Here is a 15,992-nt window from a genome sequence, read left to right as displayed (position 1 = left end):
TCTGTTTCCTTAAAGTTTTATTAGAGGTTTGATACATTTGTTCCTGCAGGAGCTCTCGCTCTCTCTCTCGTGTATAAATTACACCCCCGACAGCACAAAGACGCTTCCTCAAACATGTGTCCTCGTTCACATCCTCTTGACACAGTGCGTGCGTAAGCCCAGCTTTCCCAACTCCAGAGCGAAAGCCCACCAGTCCGATTTTCTCTAGCCGTCATTTCCGACCGCACGTCCTGCAACAGGTGGACGGAAAATCAGCGCCGCTGTCCGTCCCGGAGTGCACGGACAGGTCCAGACCGACACGCTAGAGAAGGGCGTGTACTGGCGCAGAGGGCCACGTTCCTGTCGTCAGTGTGGGGAAAACGAGCGATCCATCACCACGTGCAGAGGGAGAGAGAATAAGGGGAAGGGGGAGGCTAGAGAGCAAGAGATGAATATTTGATTAGGCACACGTGTCTGTGGCTATGAACGATTGCTGGGAGCGTCCTCACTAGCCCCCCGTCTGCCGGCTCTCTGTAGAAGCAAGTCAGAGCTGCGCAGGTGGAGCCAGAGGCCACACCCACTGCTGTGCAGGTGGAGCCAGAGGCCACACCCACTGCTGTGGAGCTGCCACTCAGTAATACTATGGTGGTTATTGAACATAGACAGACAGAGAAGTCTGGTAAGTACAACCCCTTACCTTGGCCACCAGAACAGTCTGTTCCTGCAGTAACCCTCACTGCTCGAACACGTGATAACACCAGATGAAGGACTGATCAGTCGACCGTCTGAACTCTAAAACATGGCCAGTCTGTACTGGATTGGACTGGTATATGGGACTCAGACTGGTCAAATGTTAAACAGACCAGACTAGTCGCCACTGCATAACTGATCCACACACTGCACGGGGGGTGGGGTGGGGGGGGGAATAAAAAAAACAAACAAACACATTTCTCTCTTCTGTCTAAATATTGAATGGTGATTTCAGCATGTGAAGGTGACATTTAGGTTCGTGCCTGTCTCAGTTCATGGAACTTTGCCAGATGAAATAATCCCCCAGTCTCAAAAGTTTCTCACAGGGTGCGTTTTCATTTCACAAGCCGCGGTCTCAAACAAACCGCATGCAGCTCAGACGTATGACTCAATCAGTCCCTCCAAGTGGAGACGTCAGTCCAACAAAGCTTCTGACAACGACAACAACCTGCACGTTTCTCCAGAGAAACGTTTCTCTGCTACAGACACACTCTCCAAAACCCAATGATCTGCCCATAGGCAAAAAGGTTTAACACCACTGAAATGTTTAGACTGAATAAAGTCATTATCATATCTATGAATAATTGGGAGGTCTACAATTTTATAACACTGGACATGCACACAGCTCATGTTAGCAAATTTAAAGTGTTAGACCTCCAACGTGAAGAGCGTCTGGGGTATATCCGAACACCCGATCGTCCACAGGTACAGTTCTTCCTTTGTGGAGGGCGGAGAGATGACCCCCTCCCTGGTCCCCGCCGCGTAGATCGGCGTCGGGGTAACCCGTGTTCGGCTCGAGGCATGGATAGAGAACAGCTGACGGGTCTGCCTAATAACCCTTGTCCTCTAATCCTGCACGCCAGCACAGGGACAGTCCTGCAGGTTCCGGGATAAAGGGCTGGCAAGCAGCCAACTCCGTCTCCACGTGGTGCCCTAAAGGCAGTGTGCACTCCGCGCCAGCTCGCTGGTCTGCCCTAAAGGCAAAACCGTCATTAGCCCTGGGAGTGTTTGATCATTTTCGGCACACGGTGGGCGGATCTTCGAGTGCTGGTAACGGCCCTGCTGACACTGCCGCAAGACGACCCTCAGACGGAGCAGGCGGCTTGTAACCGGAGCTCTTAAAGCTTGCGCAACGATGAATTAAATCTATCAAAGCAGTTTCTCCAACTCAGAGCTCACAAAATCATATTATTATTATATTATTAAGAAGTTGCTTGCCAAAGTCAAACCCACCTGCTGTTTAGTTTTTTTTTCCCCCTTCTCACACACATTTTTCAAACACATTTTGCTGCATGTTTAAAGCTGCACCCTCCTGACTTTCTGAGAACACTCCTCCTTGGTGTTTCAGAATGACCACACATTCCAGTGTGCTTTTTCATGCCGACATCAAACATCCGACTCCCTAGACTTCCATGGAGCGTTTCTGCCACCTTCTCAACTACACCCAATACAAGGAAGATTCCTGATGGTAGTCATTGACCTTTGGCCCATCTGCCTTTACTTCTGGTATTGTACAAAAACCTTCTGAAAGGTAGAATTCTTTGAATTAATCTAGATATCTTTCAAGTTCCTCAGGTACATGTGTACTTTTACATAACATGTATACACTTGGATATACACTTATCCAGAGCAAATTACGATTTCAATCACATTACAGGTGTGCTGGGAGTGTTGCCCAGGGACAGGCACAGGCACTCCAATGGTGCGCTTACCAACCAAACATCAAAATGAAGTTTGAACCCGTTACCTGTGTGGAAGGCAGGGCACGACACTTCTCTTACAGGCTTGGAAGTTACCTAACTTCACATTCTAATTTATATTCATCACACAGTTGTCAAGTCTATTTTGAACCTTGTTAAACATTTTGGTGCATAAGCAGCAGACAAAAGACATCCTCACCTCAGCCGCATTTACGTGGGGCATTACTGCAAGTTTCCGTTATCACGGACTTGGTGTGTTAGGGGATATCTCTCCAGGGACTGTCACCCAGCCTTTAAAGAAACAAACGAACACACGCACACACACCTCTGCAGAGAGGAGTCCTCTTCCATTCAGTCTTACCATTCCTATAGTGAGAGCACAACTCCCCCTTCTGGATGCAAAAAGTCTAGAATACAGAATTTAAAAGAAAAATGTAAAAGGCAAGTGAAACCAGACCAGAAAAGATTTTTAAATGACAACTGAAATGAGTGTGTAGCAAAATGGAGGCTGAATTAAATTTGGCAGTCATGTGACATTCAACATTAATTCTGACAAATCAGTATTTTCATCACAGTCCAATCAATCATATGGACTAAATAGAGACCATAATACCCAGTCACAGAACAAAAGAAACCAGAGATAGAAACCCTCTGACCAGAGCCATGCGCTCCACCGGGTCCTGACCAGTGCTCCACGCTCAGCCGAGTCCGCTGTCCGGAGCTACGTGCTTCACCAGTCCTCCGTCCAGAGCTATGCGCTAAACTGGCCCGCCGTCCAGAGCTACGCGTTAAACTGGCCCTCCGCACAGAGCAACGCAGTCCGCTGGCCCTCCGTACAGTTACTGCATGTTTAGAAGCCACATTTAGATCACAGGGAGGACAGGATTAGCCTTGTTCCATTTTCTGCTGGCACAGTCTGGCATCAGTGCTGATCATTTACCAAAATGGCTGGGCCAGTATATCACCTGTCCGTGTAAGAAGATAAAACATCTTTCTTCACTGTTTGAACTCTAAGTAAAGATCAGTGTGACTCCCTGTGAGCACCTTTCGAACATTAGTCAAACACAAATTAGACAAAGGAGAGAGAGAGAAAAACAAACATATATACATCCAAAATCATTTAAGGGACCAAGCCAAGGTTACATAAAGTAGCAATTCATTTATTAAAGGTAAACTTATTTACAGGTAGCCAAAGACAATATCTGGAAAACTGGTAAAAATTGTTTATACATACTTTGTGTGCGTGTGTGTGTAATTTTTATATTTATATTATATATATATGTATATATATATATATATATATATAAACACACACACACACACACACACACACACACACACACACACACACACACACACACACACACACACACACACACACACACACACACATACATACATACACACACACATTATATATATATATATATATATATATATATTTCCTGCAAATGTTTTATTCTGCATTTTTATCTCAAATAACTAAGAAAAAACTGCATTTAAAAAATCAGGACCAAAAGCCTAGCATCCACCATCCAGTGCGCTCCATTTACAGACTTTACAACAGCAGGAGGTGCAGGACTCCCTCCCCGCTCAGATTCGTGTGTCTGCTGCAGAGCTGCTCCTCGCTATGGCTGTGTGCCCTCACACGTAGGCGAGAGTACAGGCAAGGTGCACGCTCACGTAACCGGCAGGGCCCCACACCCCAGAACGGTGCTGCCAAGGCCCAGCTCTGCGCAAGGGTGCATCTACGCAAGATAAACTACTTCAATCAACTAAAAAGAATGCTTTAAAAAACCTGATGCTTTATAAAAATGTCTGGGGGAATCAACTAAAAGCAACTAAAATCACAAAGCTCAGAATCTGACTGGACGTGGGTTTTGTTTTTTGTTTTTTTGGTACTTCAACGACTGTTGCGCATGAGCAATAGTAAAAGATCAATAATAATACAAGACAATTTAGCAGTATGTACATAAGCTCTGAGAAGGCCGTGCTGTGGTTGCAGTGCTGAGCCAGCCCGTGTGGGCCAATCAGCCGTGTTGGGCCAGCCCATGTGGGTGGGGCTCTCAGCAGCCAAACTAAAAGCAAACAGTCCTATGCATTGTTCAAGTGCTGCCTTTTGTGGTCATGTCAAGTGCAATGAATCCAGTCCAGCTGATTGGATGCGCCTTTTCACAAAAAAAGTACATATAAATGTACATGTTAAAAAAAAAAAAAAAAAAGGCTCGCTATGCTACAGACTTTGAAATGGGTTCTCTTCAACGTGATTGATTTTGTTTTTAACACAAGCTTTTTAAAACTACAGTAACAATCTTAATGGAACGAAGTCTGAACGAACGTGGAGAACTTTCCTGGCATGTTGCGTTGTCTGGTCATCTCTCAGAAACTTCCCAAGGCCTGCTCTATCGAGTGCTGTCGCATGCATGCGCATGGGGGGCAGGGGGTCGGGGTTGCAGGTCCTGTGACGTGGTGCACAGGCCTGGAGTTCATTTATTTAGGCGTTTGTTCAGTGCAGCACCTCGTGCATCCAGAGTGCCTTTTTAAGCTTGGAGACCTAAATTCTCAAGTCCTCCACACCGGATGGCCAAATTGGAGACGCTGGCCGTTCCACTCCTGGTGTCCAAACCTCTCACGCACAGACTATATCTCATTCTCTCACACACACACACACACACACAATATCTCATTCTCAATCACACACACACACACACACACACACACACTTAATAGTATAATTCATGGTACCTGATAAAACAGAGGATCACTTTTAAGCATTAAAAGGAGGGAACAAAACCCTAATTTTATCAGAATACAATAGCCTACACATGTGTTTTTAATTGGCATGAGAGGATTATTGAGAAATACGCATGTGACACTTGACAAAGGCCAGTGAAGCTCGTAGGAGTCTCTGCACCGAGCGTAACCCCCAGCAACACGGCAACCACCTCCCACCACAAGTCTGTGCATCTCCAAACACTACAGGCTTCACGTGGGCTGCCAGCTCCTACAATATCCACCCCACAGAGAGGGAGGCCTGCCCCACCAGTGCTAACAGTGCTCCAGGTACTCAATCACCCGTGAGATGGACTTCTGTCCTGTGGTTCCGACGGAACACTGAAAGCAGAAGAAAAGGGTGTGAGCCAGGAAGAAGAAGGTGGTTGTGTGCAAGACAGCCAACAAAACACCAGCCTGAATATGAACACAACTTCACACTACCAAAAATCTGGGCCTTAACACGTGAGCGAGCATGCATTGACTCATTCATGTATTCATTCCCTCCCATCCCATGTTTGTGATGCCTGTTGCGCCCTCTTCTGGCTGGTGGACTGGGATGGGGCTCTCTTTATGAAATGCCCCTGTGGGTATTTAGGTAAACTGCTTTTAATGAGACAGAGTTAAATGTGTGTGTGTGGTTTAATCCTGTTTCCTTTCTCTCTTATCCTCACGCGGGTACCATGGCTTCACCATGCCACACTGGACAATGTGCGTGCGCACACACACGCATACCAAACGGAGCATGCATGACTTGTGTGTTTATTTCTCCTGAGTTTTTTTAGTGGACGTATGTCCCAACCTGCCTTGGTGCTGGGTTGTGTGAGTGCGTCTTGATGAGTGTCCTCTTCACGAGAGGACGGGGCGTGGTGAAAAGGCTTTGCTGTGTGGATAAGACGCTGGGAAAGTGCTTACTGTCAAATTCATGAAGTTGAGAAATTTCTTCAGCATGTCAGTCATAATGGAGAAATCTCCTTTAGGAAGGCTCTCTCTGACACCCTGGACATTCATCTGAAACACACACACACACTCATTCAGCGATACTCTCCGAGAGCGATGCATTTTTCTAACACACAGTATGAGCTGTTTGTAACAGCACCAATCTGCAGGTGTGTGTGTGTGAAGGTCCTGAGAGAGGAATACTGACCGGACTGTCCTGACACAGGCAGCCCAGCAGGAGGGCAGTGTAGGATGCGACAATGCTATCCTCCATGTGTTTCCCAGCATGTTGCAGGGCTGAGAGAGAGAGAAACGCACACACAAACAAAAAAAACCCAACAACAATCAGTTCCTTGGATTGGCTGGCTGGGGATTGGCTGGCTGGGGATTGGCTGGCTACCTTTATTGAGGTCAAGCTCTTCCTCTTCTTCCTCCTTCTTCTCCTTCTCATCGTGTGTGTCGTTGGTTTCTGTGGCAACCCACTGGATCTCTCCCGAGGTCTCCTGCCACTGTCCACTCTGGTCAGCCTGAGACTTGGGCGCCTCACTAATGAGGTCATCAGTCTGAGCCTCCGCAAGCACGGCTGCGCGCTCTCGCTCCAGGAAGAGCTACACACACACACACACACAAAATCAGCATTATCTCTTCAATGAATTAAGAAGATTCCTGCCAGAAACAAAAACCTAAAAATACACCCATCCACACACACCCCTCCCACACACACCTGCACCAGAGCAGACAGGGCATTTGAGGACTCTGGAGTGCTTTCTTCGTTGTCCTCGTCCCCCTGCCTAAGTTCCTGGGTTTGTCCCCTTGTCTCTACACCCTCTTCAGTCTTTAGTTCCTTCTCGGTGTCCATCAGCCAGCTCCTGTCCACCTCCATCTCCACCAGACAGTGTCTGTTTCTGGAGCTGTACTCAACCAGGTTTATCAGCAGACCCAGGCCCTGCAGGAGACATACCCACACACACACACACACAACCCCACACCTGACACATACTGAGCACTTTTAACAAGGACGCAAGAGCCGGGAACAACACTCAGAAAGGCAGAGCAGCACAGGTCAGTTTACATGTGTTCACTTGTGTGTGTGTGTGTGTGTGTGTGTGTGTGTGTATACACATACGAGTACTCGGATGTCGAATCTCTGCTCCTGCGGTAGGAATCGCGGGACTTTGAGGACACAGTTCAGTGCCGTCAGGATCAGCTTATCCTGTTCCCCTGTCCTAGTGCTGCCCCACTCTGCACGCACACACACACACAACCGAGAGAGAGAGAGAGAGAGAAACACAGGGCAGGGAAAAAAGAAAAAGAGATTATTGTTATAAGGCAGCAAACTCTCCCAATGTACACACCATGTTCTTGTCGAGTGTGTGTGTGTGTGTGTGTGTGTGTGTGTGTGTGTGTGTCTCACTGTTGTCATGGATGCATGTGTGTGTCTCACCATTGTCGTGCGTGAGGTTCAGTAGCACTCCTATCACCGCTCTCATACAATCCTCCACGGCCTTGCCCACGTTGCTATGGCTACAGTGGGGCAGGGCGGTGCCACAGGACGACAGAGAGCTGTTCACCTCACGACTGTAGCGCTGGATCATTTCCTCACAGTAGCACAGGCCCCTACACACACACACACACACACACACACACACACACACACACACACTACATCAATGATGTCGACTCTTCTGTGAATCAGACAGGATCATTGTAAACACAAACACACACACACACACACACAGGTGTGCGTTCTGGACACACGGCCCTCACCTCGCCGAGGACACGATGAGCTGAGAGTCTTGGTAGGCTATCAGGTAGCCCTGGTTCTCTGGGTTATGGACTGTAACCTGGACATTTAAAAAGTGACACGGCAACATGAGAGAGACAGACGCACACGCACACGCACACCTTCTCCCTGCTGTTTACTTACACTCTCCAGAACCCGTAAGCAGCGCTCCGCTCCCCACAACGAAGCCACCAGGCTCTCTTTATCCTCCTCCTTACTCAGACTGTCCACACACTCTTTCACTGGGGGGGGGGGCAGAAAGAGAGAAAGATAAACAGAGAGAGAGAGAGAGAGAGAGAGAAGCATACGGGCAGATGGAGAGTGAGACCCGTTACCTTTATCCACGATGTGGTCCAGTCCTCCCAGTAAGCGCAGCTCCTCCTTAAACCAGTCCCCAGCTCTCTTGGATGTCAGTGAGAGAAGTGTCTCCATGGCCAGGTGACCCGTCTGCACAGAGAGACAGAACAACAAACCCTGTATGTCCACAAACAGCCTAACCACGGAGAGCTGTTCTGCTCAGAGGGGCGTGTGTTTGTGGGGGGGGGGGGGGGTGCACTCACGGTGATGTTCTCCAGGTCCAGGTGCTTGTTGTGGACGGTCTCACACAGCTTGCGGATCTTCTCCTTGACCTTGCAGATCTCTCGGGCGGTCAGCTGGTCATCCACAGAGTCATCCTGCTCCAGCTCCAGCAGACGGATCATCAGCTCCAGACAGGCTCGGTCCAGGTCCATGTTCAGACGGTCCCGGCTCAGAATGTACATCAGTGACGCCGTGCAGAGGGCCAGGTTCTGACACACACACACACACACACACACGACAGCACATGCAACAGCAATCCTCTTTACTCATCTCCATCTTACTCACACACGCACTACAGTGTTTATTTATTTATAGTTTTTGAACTTTATGAATTGTTCAGTTTAAATGTTCGGTTGTTCATATTGCTCAGTGTTTTATATTCATATCTTGTCACAGTGTGTGTGTGTGTGTGTGCTGTAAAGTGCCAGCTGTAATGTGTTGCTACAGTACCCCGCCAGCCAACACCCTCTGGTGTGTGTGTGTGTATAGAGAGGCTTACCGGGTGCTGTGGGGCATCACTCAGCATCTTGAAGACGTGCGCCACCTTCCCCCGCGCTCGCAGGTGCATACGGAAACTCGGCATGGCACATCGCATGGCCAGACTAATAATACTGCGCGCGCACACACACACACACACACACACACACACACACACACACACACACACACACACACACACACACAGGGAATACTCAGGCGTGCAGACTGCACTAGTCTGAAGTGTCCAAGTGGGTCTACCATCTTGTAAATGGTGTGAGTGCTGAGGTAAGACATAGCAAAGCTCTGCTCGGAGTGAATGTGTGTGTGTGTATGTGTGTGTGTGGCCTACAGCAGAGATCTCCAGAGGGTATGTGTTTTACATAAGGTTTTGTGTGAAGAGGTTATGGGTGTTGGTGATGCATGTTAAGATGCTCTGTGTGTGTGTGTGTGTGTGTGTGTTTTCTTCCTAAGGCAATGTGTGTGTGACATAGCTTGAATGTGAGTGTGTGTGTGTTACCTAAGGCAGTGAGTATGGAGAGCCTGAGTGTGTGTGTGTGTGTGTGTATTACCTAAGGAAACATGCTTTAAGAGGCTGACAATTTGTGCGCAAGGCCGTGTGTTGAAATGCTGTGTGTGTAGTTCCCAAGACAGCATGTATTGAGTGGCTGAATGTGTGTGTGTGTGTGTTACCTAAGGCAGTGAGTATGGAGAGCCTGAGTGTGTGTGTGTGTGTTTTACCTAAGGCAGCGTGTGTTGAGTGGCTGAGTGCTCTTCAGTCCAGTCTCCAGGTACTCAAAGTCATCAGTGAACTCCTGATTCTCCCCAAACTCCACAACGTCATTAAAGTGCTTCACATGCTGGACTACTGTGTACAGCTACACACACACACACACACACACACACACACACACACACACACACACACACACACACACACACACACACACACACACACACACACACACACACACACACACACACACACACACACACACACCTCTAAGTTCAGAGAGCCCCAGCTTCACAGTGAACTCTTGAAAGGTTTATAACATTCCAGACCTTTTCACGATGGGACTTTCTCCAATGTTCCAGACTCTCTAGTTATAAATACCACACACACACACACACACACACGTCTCCATGGTTCAGAGGAACCAAGCACCCAGCACGCCAACATCAGCACGTGCAGACATTCTCACGGCCCAAGCACAAGAACACGGATGCCGAGCTGTTCATCTCCAGCTGTTCCCACTACCCTCCTGACAGGACTCCGCCCACCAAGACACTCCTGCCTAGCCCTGAAAGCTCAGAGCATCCGACGATTTTCCAAACAGCCTGCTGTCAGTTCAGCTTGCAAATAAGAAAAATATGACCAATCCCTGATCCTTACGCAGGAGGTCTGCAGACATCATCTTTAAGTCTAATCTAGAAGAGGTGATGGGGCTAACAGAGGTAAATACATGTCTAGTTGGACCAGCTGCGGCAGACGAGGAACACAGAGACATCTGTTTACTGGACCGTGTATCCCAAAGGTTAAACAGAAACTGAGGAAGCAATGCTGTAAACAACGTAAAGGATTCAAAACACTACCCCATTGCCTTGGTAACCAAGCAAACAAGGTGCAAAAAGTGTCTTCTTGTTTGCCTATGCCATTCAGCCCATGCGAGCATCCAACGCAATGTATGCGCTTGGATCTTTCCGGGTGCCAGACTTACCTGGCCCATGTTAACACTGCATTTTATTCTGTCTGTACCCTGGAATCTGCACAGCTCTAATGTTAGTGCAGCCTGTCGCCAAGAACTCACACACTCCTACAAAAACGGCCAACCAGACAAAGTCAACATCCTGAAGGTGACTACTATATGACGACATGCTTACAGCTCCTGACTTATGACATGGTGCTTTTTAAAACCATTGGCTGACCTTTAAGGCGTGAACTTTAAGATATTTTCTGCGGTATCAATTTTTGCAACTGTATGACAGGAGCTGAAGGATCGACTACATTTCCCAGGATGCATTGCTCACCTCCTTGTGCTCTTTCCTGCACTTGAGTGCTGTGACAATGTCCTGGTAAGGCTCCGTGGGGATGGTCACTGATTTGATGACTTTTGGTGGAGGGGGCGGGGCTTTAAAAACAGATTCATCTTTAAAGGAATTTGTATCTCTGCTTCCACTGGACAAACTGTGCTTCTAAGCCACACACAAACACAGAGGGGAAAAAAAAAACAACATTTAAAACTAACTTTTACAAACAGGTGTTCTTTTTTCAGATTAGCAAGATTAAAATATTACAGCAAACATTTAGCTTTGCAAAGGCAAAATTATGATGACAATGATGACCGACCGTTTCCTCTCATGAGCAACTAATCCTTGGCAATATTTACAGCAAATGCAATCGTCACAGTAGGGCTGTTCAGGTGAGAGGTCACAGAAAGGTCATACGTACAGGTGCAGGGACGGTGCGAGAAGGAGCTGGAGGGGTTTCATCTGGTTCAGGATGATTCCAGTGACGAGCATTATATACTGCCTTAGCAGGAGACTGACACACACACACACACGTACACACACACACACACACACACACACACACACACACACACACACACACACACACACACACACACACACACACACACACACACACACACACACACACGTAAGACTGGGGTACAGAGGAATGCCCGCTAAATTCCAGACACTTTTGACAGTAAGACACACAGACATTGCATTATTACCTTTTTGGGGCCGCTGAAGATCTTGCGGCTGATGTCCTTGGCCTTGTCGAACTGTTTTGTGACACGCTCCCTGTGTGGGGTGGAGCCAGATGGACACGCCTCCTCCAGCCACTCCTGAGAATCTGAGGAGAGAAGCAGCAGAGCACAGACTCACATTAAAGATGTGCACGGTGAGACGCGTTCAGAGTTAGCACTACCGGTTATAATAAACAATCAACAGAATAAAAAATAGCTGTAAACCACATTTAATATCCAGGGGAATTTGCTGGATTATGCCTGTGCACGATAATCCCTAGGGTATAATTCTGCAGTCTGTGTGTGTGTGTATGTGTGCCCACGCGCGCGCATATGGGTATGTGTACCTGCGTTAGTGCTCGTCTGACTCTCCTGAGAGTCACTGGTCTGGGGACTGTCCACTCTAGCTGTCAGAGTTTCGGGCAGGGCTTTCCTGGCCTTCCTCCTGCCCTTAGAAATAGCTTCCTCCTCATCCTCACTGTCACTCTCACTCAGTTCATCAAAGCCAAAGTATTTGATCTTGTAGCTGGAGCTGCCAGAGGAGAGAGGCTCTCCGTCCTCCTCCTGACCCTCGCTCTCCTCGAAACCAAAGAACTCCAGCTTAGTCTCCTTCTTACTCTTAGTCTGGCTGGGACGAAACCTGAAAAACAGAGAGAGAGAGAAAGAGAGTGAGAGTGTCAAAGACAGTGTGTTTGCTGTTATCTGGGAAGTGTTTTTAAACGTCTTCCACCAAAAGCTGCAGGGCCGTCTTTACAGTCACACGCTCTCAAGTGCCCACAGTGCGCACGTCTGAACCACTAGTGCACCTCACCTGGTGGGTTTGCTAAGCTGCAGATCCGTTTTTCTCCGGAAGGTTCCAGCCTCTCCTAGATCTGCAGGTGTAGTGTTCACAAACTCATCCATGCTCCTGTCTATGGAGTCCTGGATGGTCACGTTGCACGCCGACACGCACGACGGGTGGAGCACGGTGTAGTCCCTCACCCTGCTGCGGCCCGCAGCCTTGACCTCTGAACCCCCGACACCAGTGCCCTTCACCGGGGTCATAGCCTGCTTACTCGGCGCGCCCCCGCCCAACGCCTCGTCGGCATGGGAACTCTCTGGGTGGCGGTTGCGATCGGGCCGCCTGTAAACCCTATCCCTGGCTGGCTTCAGCAGAGGAAGCTGTTCAAAGTCGACCGGCTCCTCTGGGGGTTCGCCGTCTCCCACAGGCTGGTCCGGGGGTTCTGCATCTCCACCAGGCTGGTCCGGGGGTTTTAGCACATCGTGTGGGTGGCAGGCCTGGGTGGAGACTCCCTCGCCAGCCCCGGGTGGAGAGCCCCGCCGTGGGGAGTCCCAGGCATATGCGGAGTCTCTGGTGGGTGCTTTTCCAACCACAGACTGAGAGCCAGGTCTGTTCGCCATGCTGGCGGGCTTGTACCAGGCAGTTCCAGTACTAGCCATTGATGAGGTCTGTAAAGGTTTGGCTGGGAAAAGGAGAAAATTATTTAAACTTTCCAAATATCTAAATGACACACTTTTAATGGCAAATTATGTACTAATAATCAGTTACACGCTACACATTTCTTTCACAACTAAACAGCTAACAGAGAACCAAAATGAGAATGCTGTATATAGAGATTGGTACGTTTTCCAACGGTGCCCAGGTAGAAAGCACAGGCTTCCAAATACTATTACACAAACATTAGCCATTATCTTTTTATAATCACGTAATGACAAACCTACCCTCAGTGAAGTCATACAAACAGTACACACTCCAAATGCGGTCGTAGAACAGCAAAAAAATAAATAAAGCATTTTCAAACGCTGCAAAAGCAGAAAATACGCCAAAAACGTTCTGAGTCAGTATTAGGTACAGCAGGGTACGCAGTCACAGTGAGAGAGTGAGAGGGAGTGAAAGAGTGAGACAGATTCAGTCCCACTGCTGCTATTCTCAGCACTGAAGCACTCCACACAGTGATTATTTCTGTTGCTGTCTGGGGTCATCGCCCTGGGACGACCCAGGAGTGTTCAATCATCACTGTGAGGACTCGGAGCACACTACTGAGGCCAACACCCAACACACAGGTCAAAACAATAATCTACACAGGACACTACTGAGGTCAACACCCAACACACAGGTCAAAACAATCCACACAGGATACTACTGAGGTCAACACCCAACACACAGGTCAAAACAATAATCTACACAGGACACAGAAAAACTAGCCTGTATATTCAGTATCACATCTTTACATGGGATTTGCCTGGTACCTTAAATTAACAAATAAACAAAGACACTGGTATAGCACAATGTGATGACCAACACGTCATAACACACCAACATGACACAAAACGTCAATACAGCTAAGTATTTGTGTTTAAAGTATGAAACCATCGTGGACCAATGCAGACGTACTTGGGATCTAAAGTACAAGAAGTACATGAAGTACACTTGGGATCTAAAGACAAGCTTCACTCTTGCGTACAGTGGAGAACTTTAGACAACGTCCATGCTGTCTGGTTTGTGATAGAGCTTACCTGCAAGTGTGCTGTTGGAGCCGGAGAGGGGTTTGCTTGCACCGCTCCCCAGGGCCAGGGTGCCTCTGCTGGGTGTGGCACTGCTCGTAGCCTGGCTCTCAGCCTGCGTGCCGGGCGTCCTACTCACACACCCGGACACCGCGGAGCCCAGCTCAGGCTGCACGGCGCCTCTGGATGAGACGGTCTTGGACTCGTCGTCACTGTCGAAGCCGAACGGGTCGTCGCAGCTGTCGTCGTCCTCCAGACGAGGCCTTTTGACCAGTTCCGGTGGCTCGGGTTTGAACGTGGGGCGCTTGGTGCCCAGCTGGGCCTTGTACGTGGTCTCTCCCCATTTGGTACTGAGAGTTGCCTTCTTATTGGCAAATACCTCCTCAAATTTGGAGTTAGCCTCCCCTCCCTTCCGAGTATAGGTTTTACTGAATCTGGATGTCATGCTGATGTTTGATGCCTGTTACATATTCTCTACAAGAGACAGAAAGAAGAAAACGAAACTTTCGTTTCTGCATTCACAAACACTTAACCTATTAAGTCTTTCGCCTTGCAGAGCCACCGTATCCATTATAAAACATTCACACTGCGCCAAAATTCAAGTCTGCGCAGCGCAATACCTAAAATTCCGGTTCTTTCATTCTGTCAAGTCTCAGGCGTAGCATTTAAAAGGCTGCAAAACTTAACACCGACACGTTGTGTGGAAATGCAGCGTAGCCTTCGGGGTTTTATAACTAAACATACAGCTACTTTGAAAGCCGGATTTAAAACCATGCGCTAAAGACTTGATGCAACCAACAGATGCAGAAGCAAGTTAAAGACACAGGGGAGTAGATGAATCGACGAGGCCTTATACACTGATGACACGGGCTGGCTAGGCGAGCTAACTTCTTATCTGCTTACTTGGCGCTTTTCAGAAGTACAGTCAATTACAACGGGAGGCATTTACGCTTTACGCCCGGTGCATTTCTGATTCTGTGGGGATGTGTTAGCCACCAGCTGCCCTTACAAAAGCCGAATGTGGGTGTTGCGGTGACGAGTTTGACAATGACAGTTGTGATTCGGCTAGGCTAACGGTAAGATAAGCTAGCTCCTGTTTATCTCTTCGTGTTTACACAGCCAGACTCCGCAGACTTTTTGTGCGAACCGCTGCTAGCAGCACTTTGACGGAGAAAAAAAAAAAAAAGTCGTGCAACTAACACCGAAACCCGTTCACAGACACATGGAGGCGGACTAAGTGGAGTTTAAACGCCCGCCGCACTCACCTCAGAGCGGCTCTCCGAGCTCGCGCTGCCCCGGCTAGCTGAGCTAGCTGGCGTTAGCTTAGCTTACTTTAGCTTAGCTAACGCCCGGCTAGGCCTCCCAGCTCAGCAACCTTAACAGCTGCGCCAAGCGGTTCAGTCAGCGAATGAATAAAACACGGATAATGTGCAATGCGAGTAAATAAAATAATTTTTTAAAATGTTAATTATTTCAAACTGATGTTGTAATTTATTTACTGCAAGGTGGACCGCTGCGACTGTGACGCGACTGTGACGGCCATTAGAGTCCCCCCTCCCTCTCCGCCCCCACGGCCTACGTCACGACCCCGCGCAGGGTTGACCAATCAGCCGAGCTAATTCTCCAGAGTTGCGTGAGCGGTGCGGCAATGAAATCGCGCCTTATTGGGCAACGGGAAAAGCAAAGCGGATTTCGATTGGCCTACACGGGAACGGTCCGCTTTCTCTGAGTAAATGACGGTGGAAGTTGTGGAGT

The 15,992-nt window shown here is 48.4% G+C and overlaps 1 protein-coding gene and 1 long non-coding RNA gene across 4 annotated transcripts; both read right to left on the bottom strand.

Moving 5' to 3' along the window:
• Positions 1–3,247, bottom strand: LOC118242314. 2 transcript variants are annotated; one of them, XR_004776760.1, is made up of 4 exons: positions 3,086–3,247; positions 2,755–2,836; positions 677–876; positions 1–413 (listed from the first exon to the last, which is right to left on the bottom strand). It is a non-coding gene; the product is annotated as an uncharacterized LOC118242314 (long non-coding RNA). The 2 variants fall into 2 exon arrangements; XR_004776759.1 differs by lacking the exons at positions 677–876; positions 2,755–2,836; positions 3,086–3,247 and adding an exon at positions 1,384–1,743.
• Positions 3,248–4,307: 1,060 nt separating this feature from the next.
• Positions 4,308–15,784, bottom strand: wapla (WAPL cohesin release factor a). Of its 2 annotated transcripts, none has more exons than XM_035532922.1 (20): positions 15,503–15,784; positions 14,250–14,711; positions 12,544–13,195; positions 12,080–12,372; positions 11,718–11,839; positions 11,429–11,521; positions 11,008–11,172; positions 9,721–9,857; positions 9,002–9,113; positions 8,484–8,711; positions 8,259–8,370; positions 8,068–8,165; positions 7,908–7,984; positions 7,585–7,757; positions 7,267–7,382; positions 6,865–7,086; positions 6,541–6,748; positions 6,349–6,437; positions 6,117–6,212; positions 4,308–5,543 (listed from the first exon to the last, which is right to left on the bottom strand). In XM_035532922.1, exons 2-20 carry the CDS (start codon positions 14,680–14,682, stop codon positions 5,478–5,480), a joined length of 3,492 nt encoding a protein of 1,163 aa, XP_035388815.1. In that variant the 5' UTR covers positions 14,683–14,711; positions 15,503–15,784; the 3' UTR covers positions 4,308–5,477. The 2 variants fall into 2 exon arrangements, with proteins under 2 accessions (XP_035388815.1, XP_035388816.1); XM_035532923.1 differs by having other exon boundaries at positions 11,008–11,169.
• Positions 15,785–15,992: the final 208 nt, after the last annotated feature.

Source organism: Electrophorus electricus, chromosome 13 (genome assembly GCF_013358815.1).
Source record: "Electrophorus electricus isolate fEleEle1 chromosome 13, fEleEle1.pri, whole genome shotgun sequence".
NCBI classification, from domain to species: domain Eukaryota; kingdom Metazoa; phylum Chordata; class Actinopteri; order Gymnotiformes; family Gymnotidae; genus Electrophorus; species Electrophorus electricus.
Note: the sequence above shows the minus strand (reverse complement) of the source record. Positions and strands in the feature narration are given on the sequence as shown.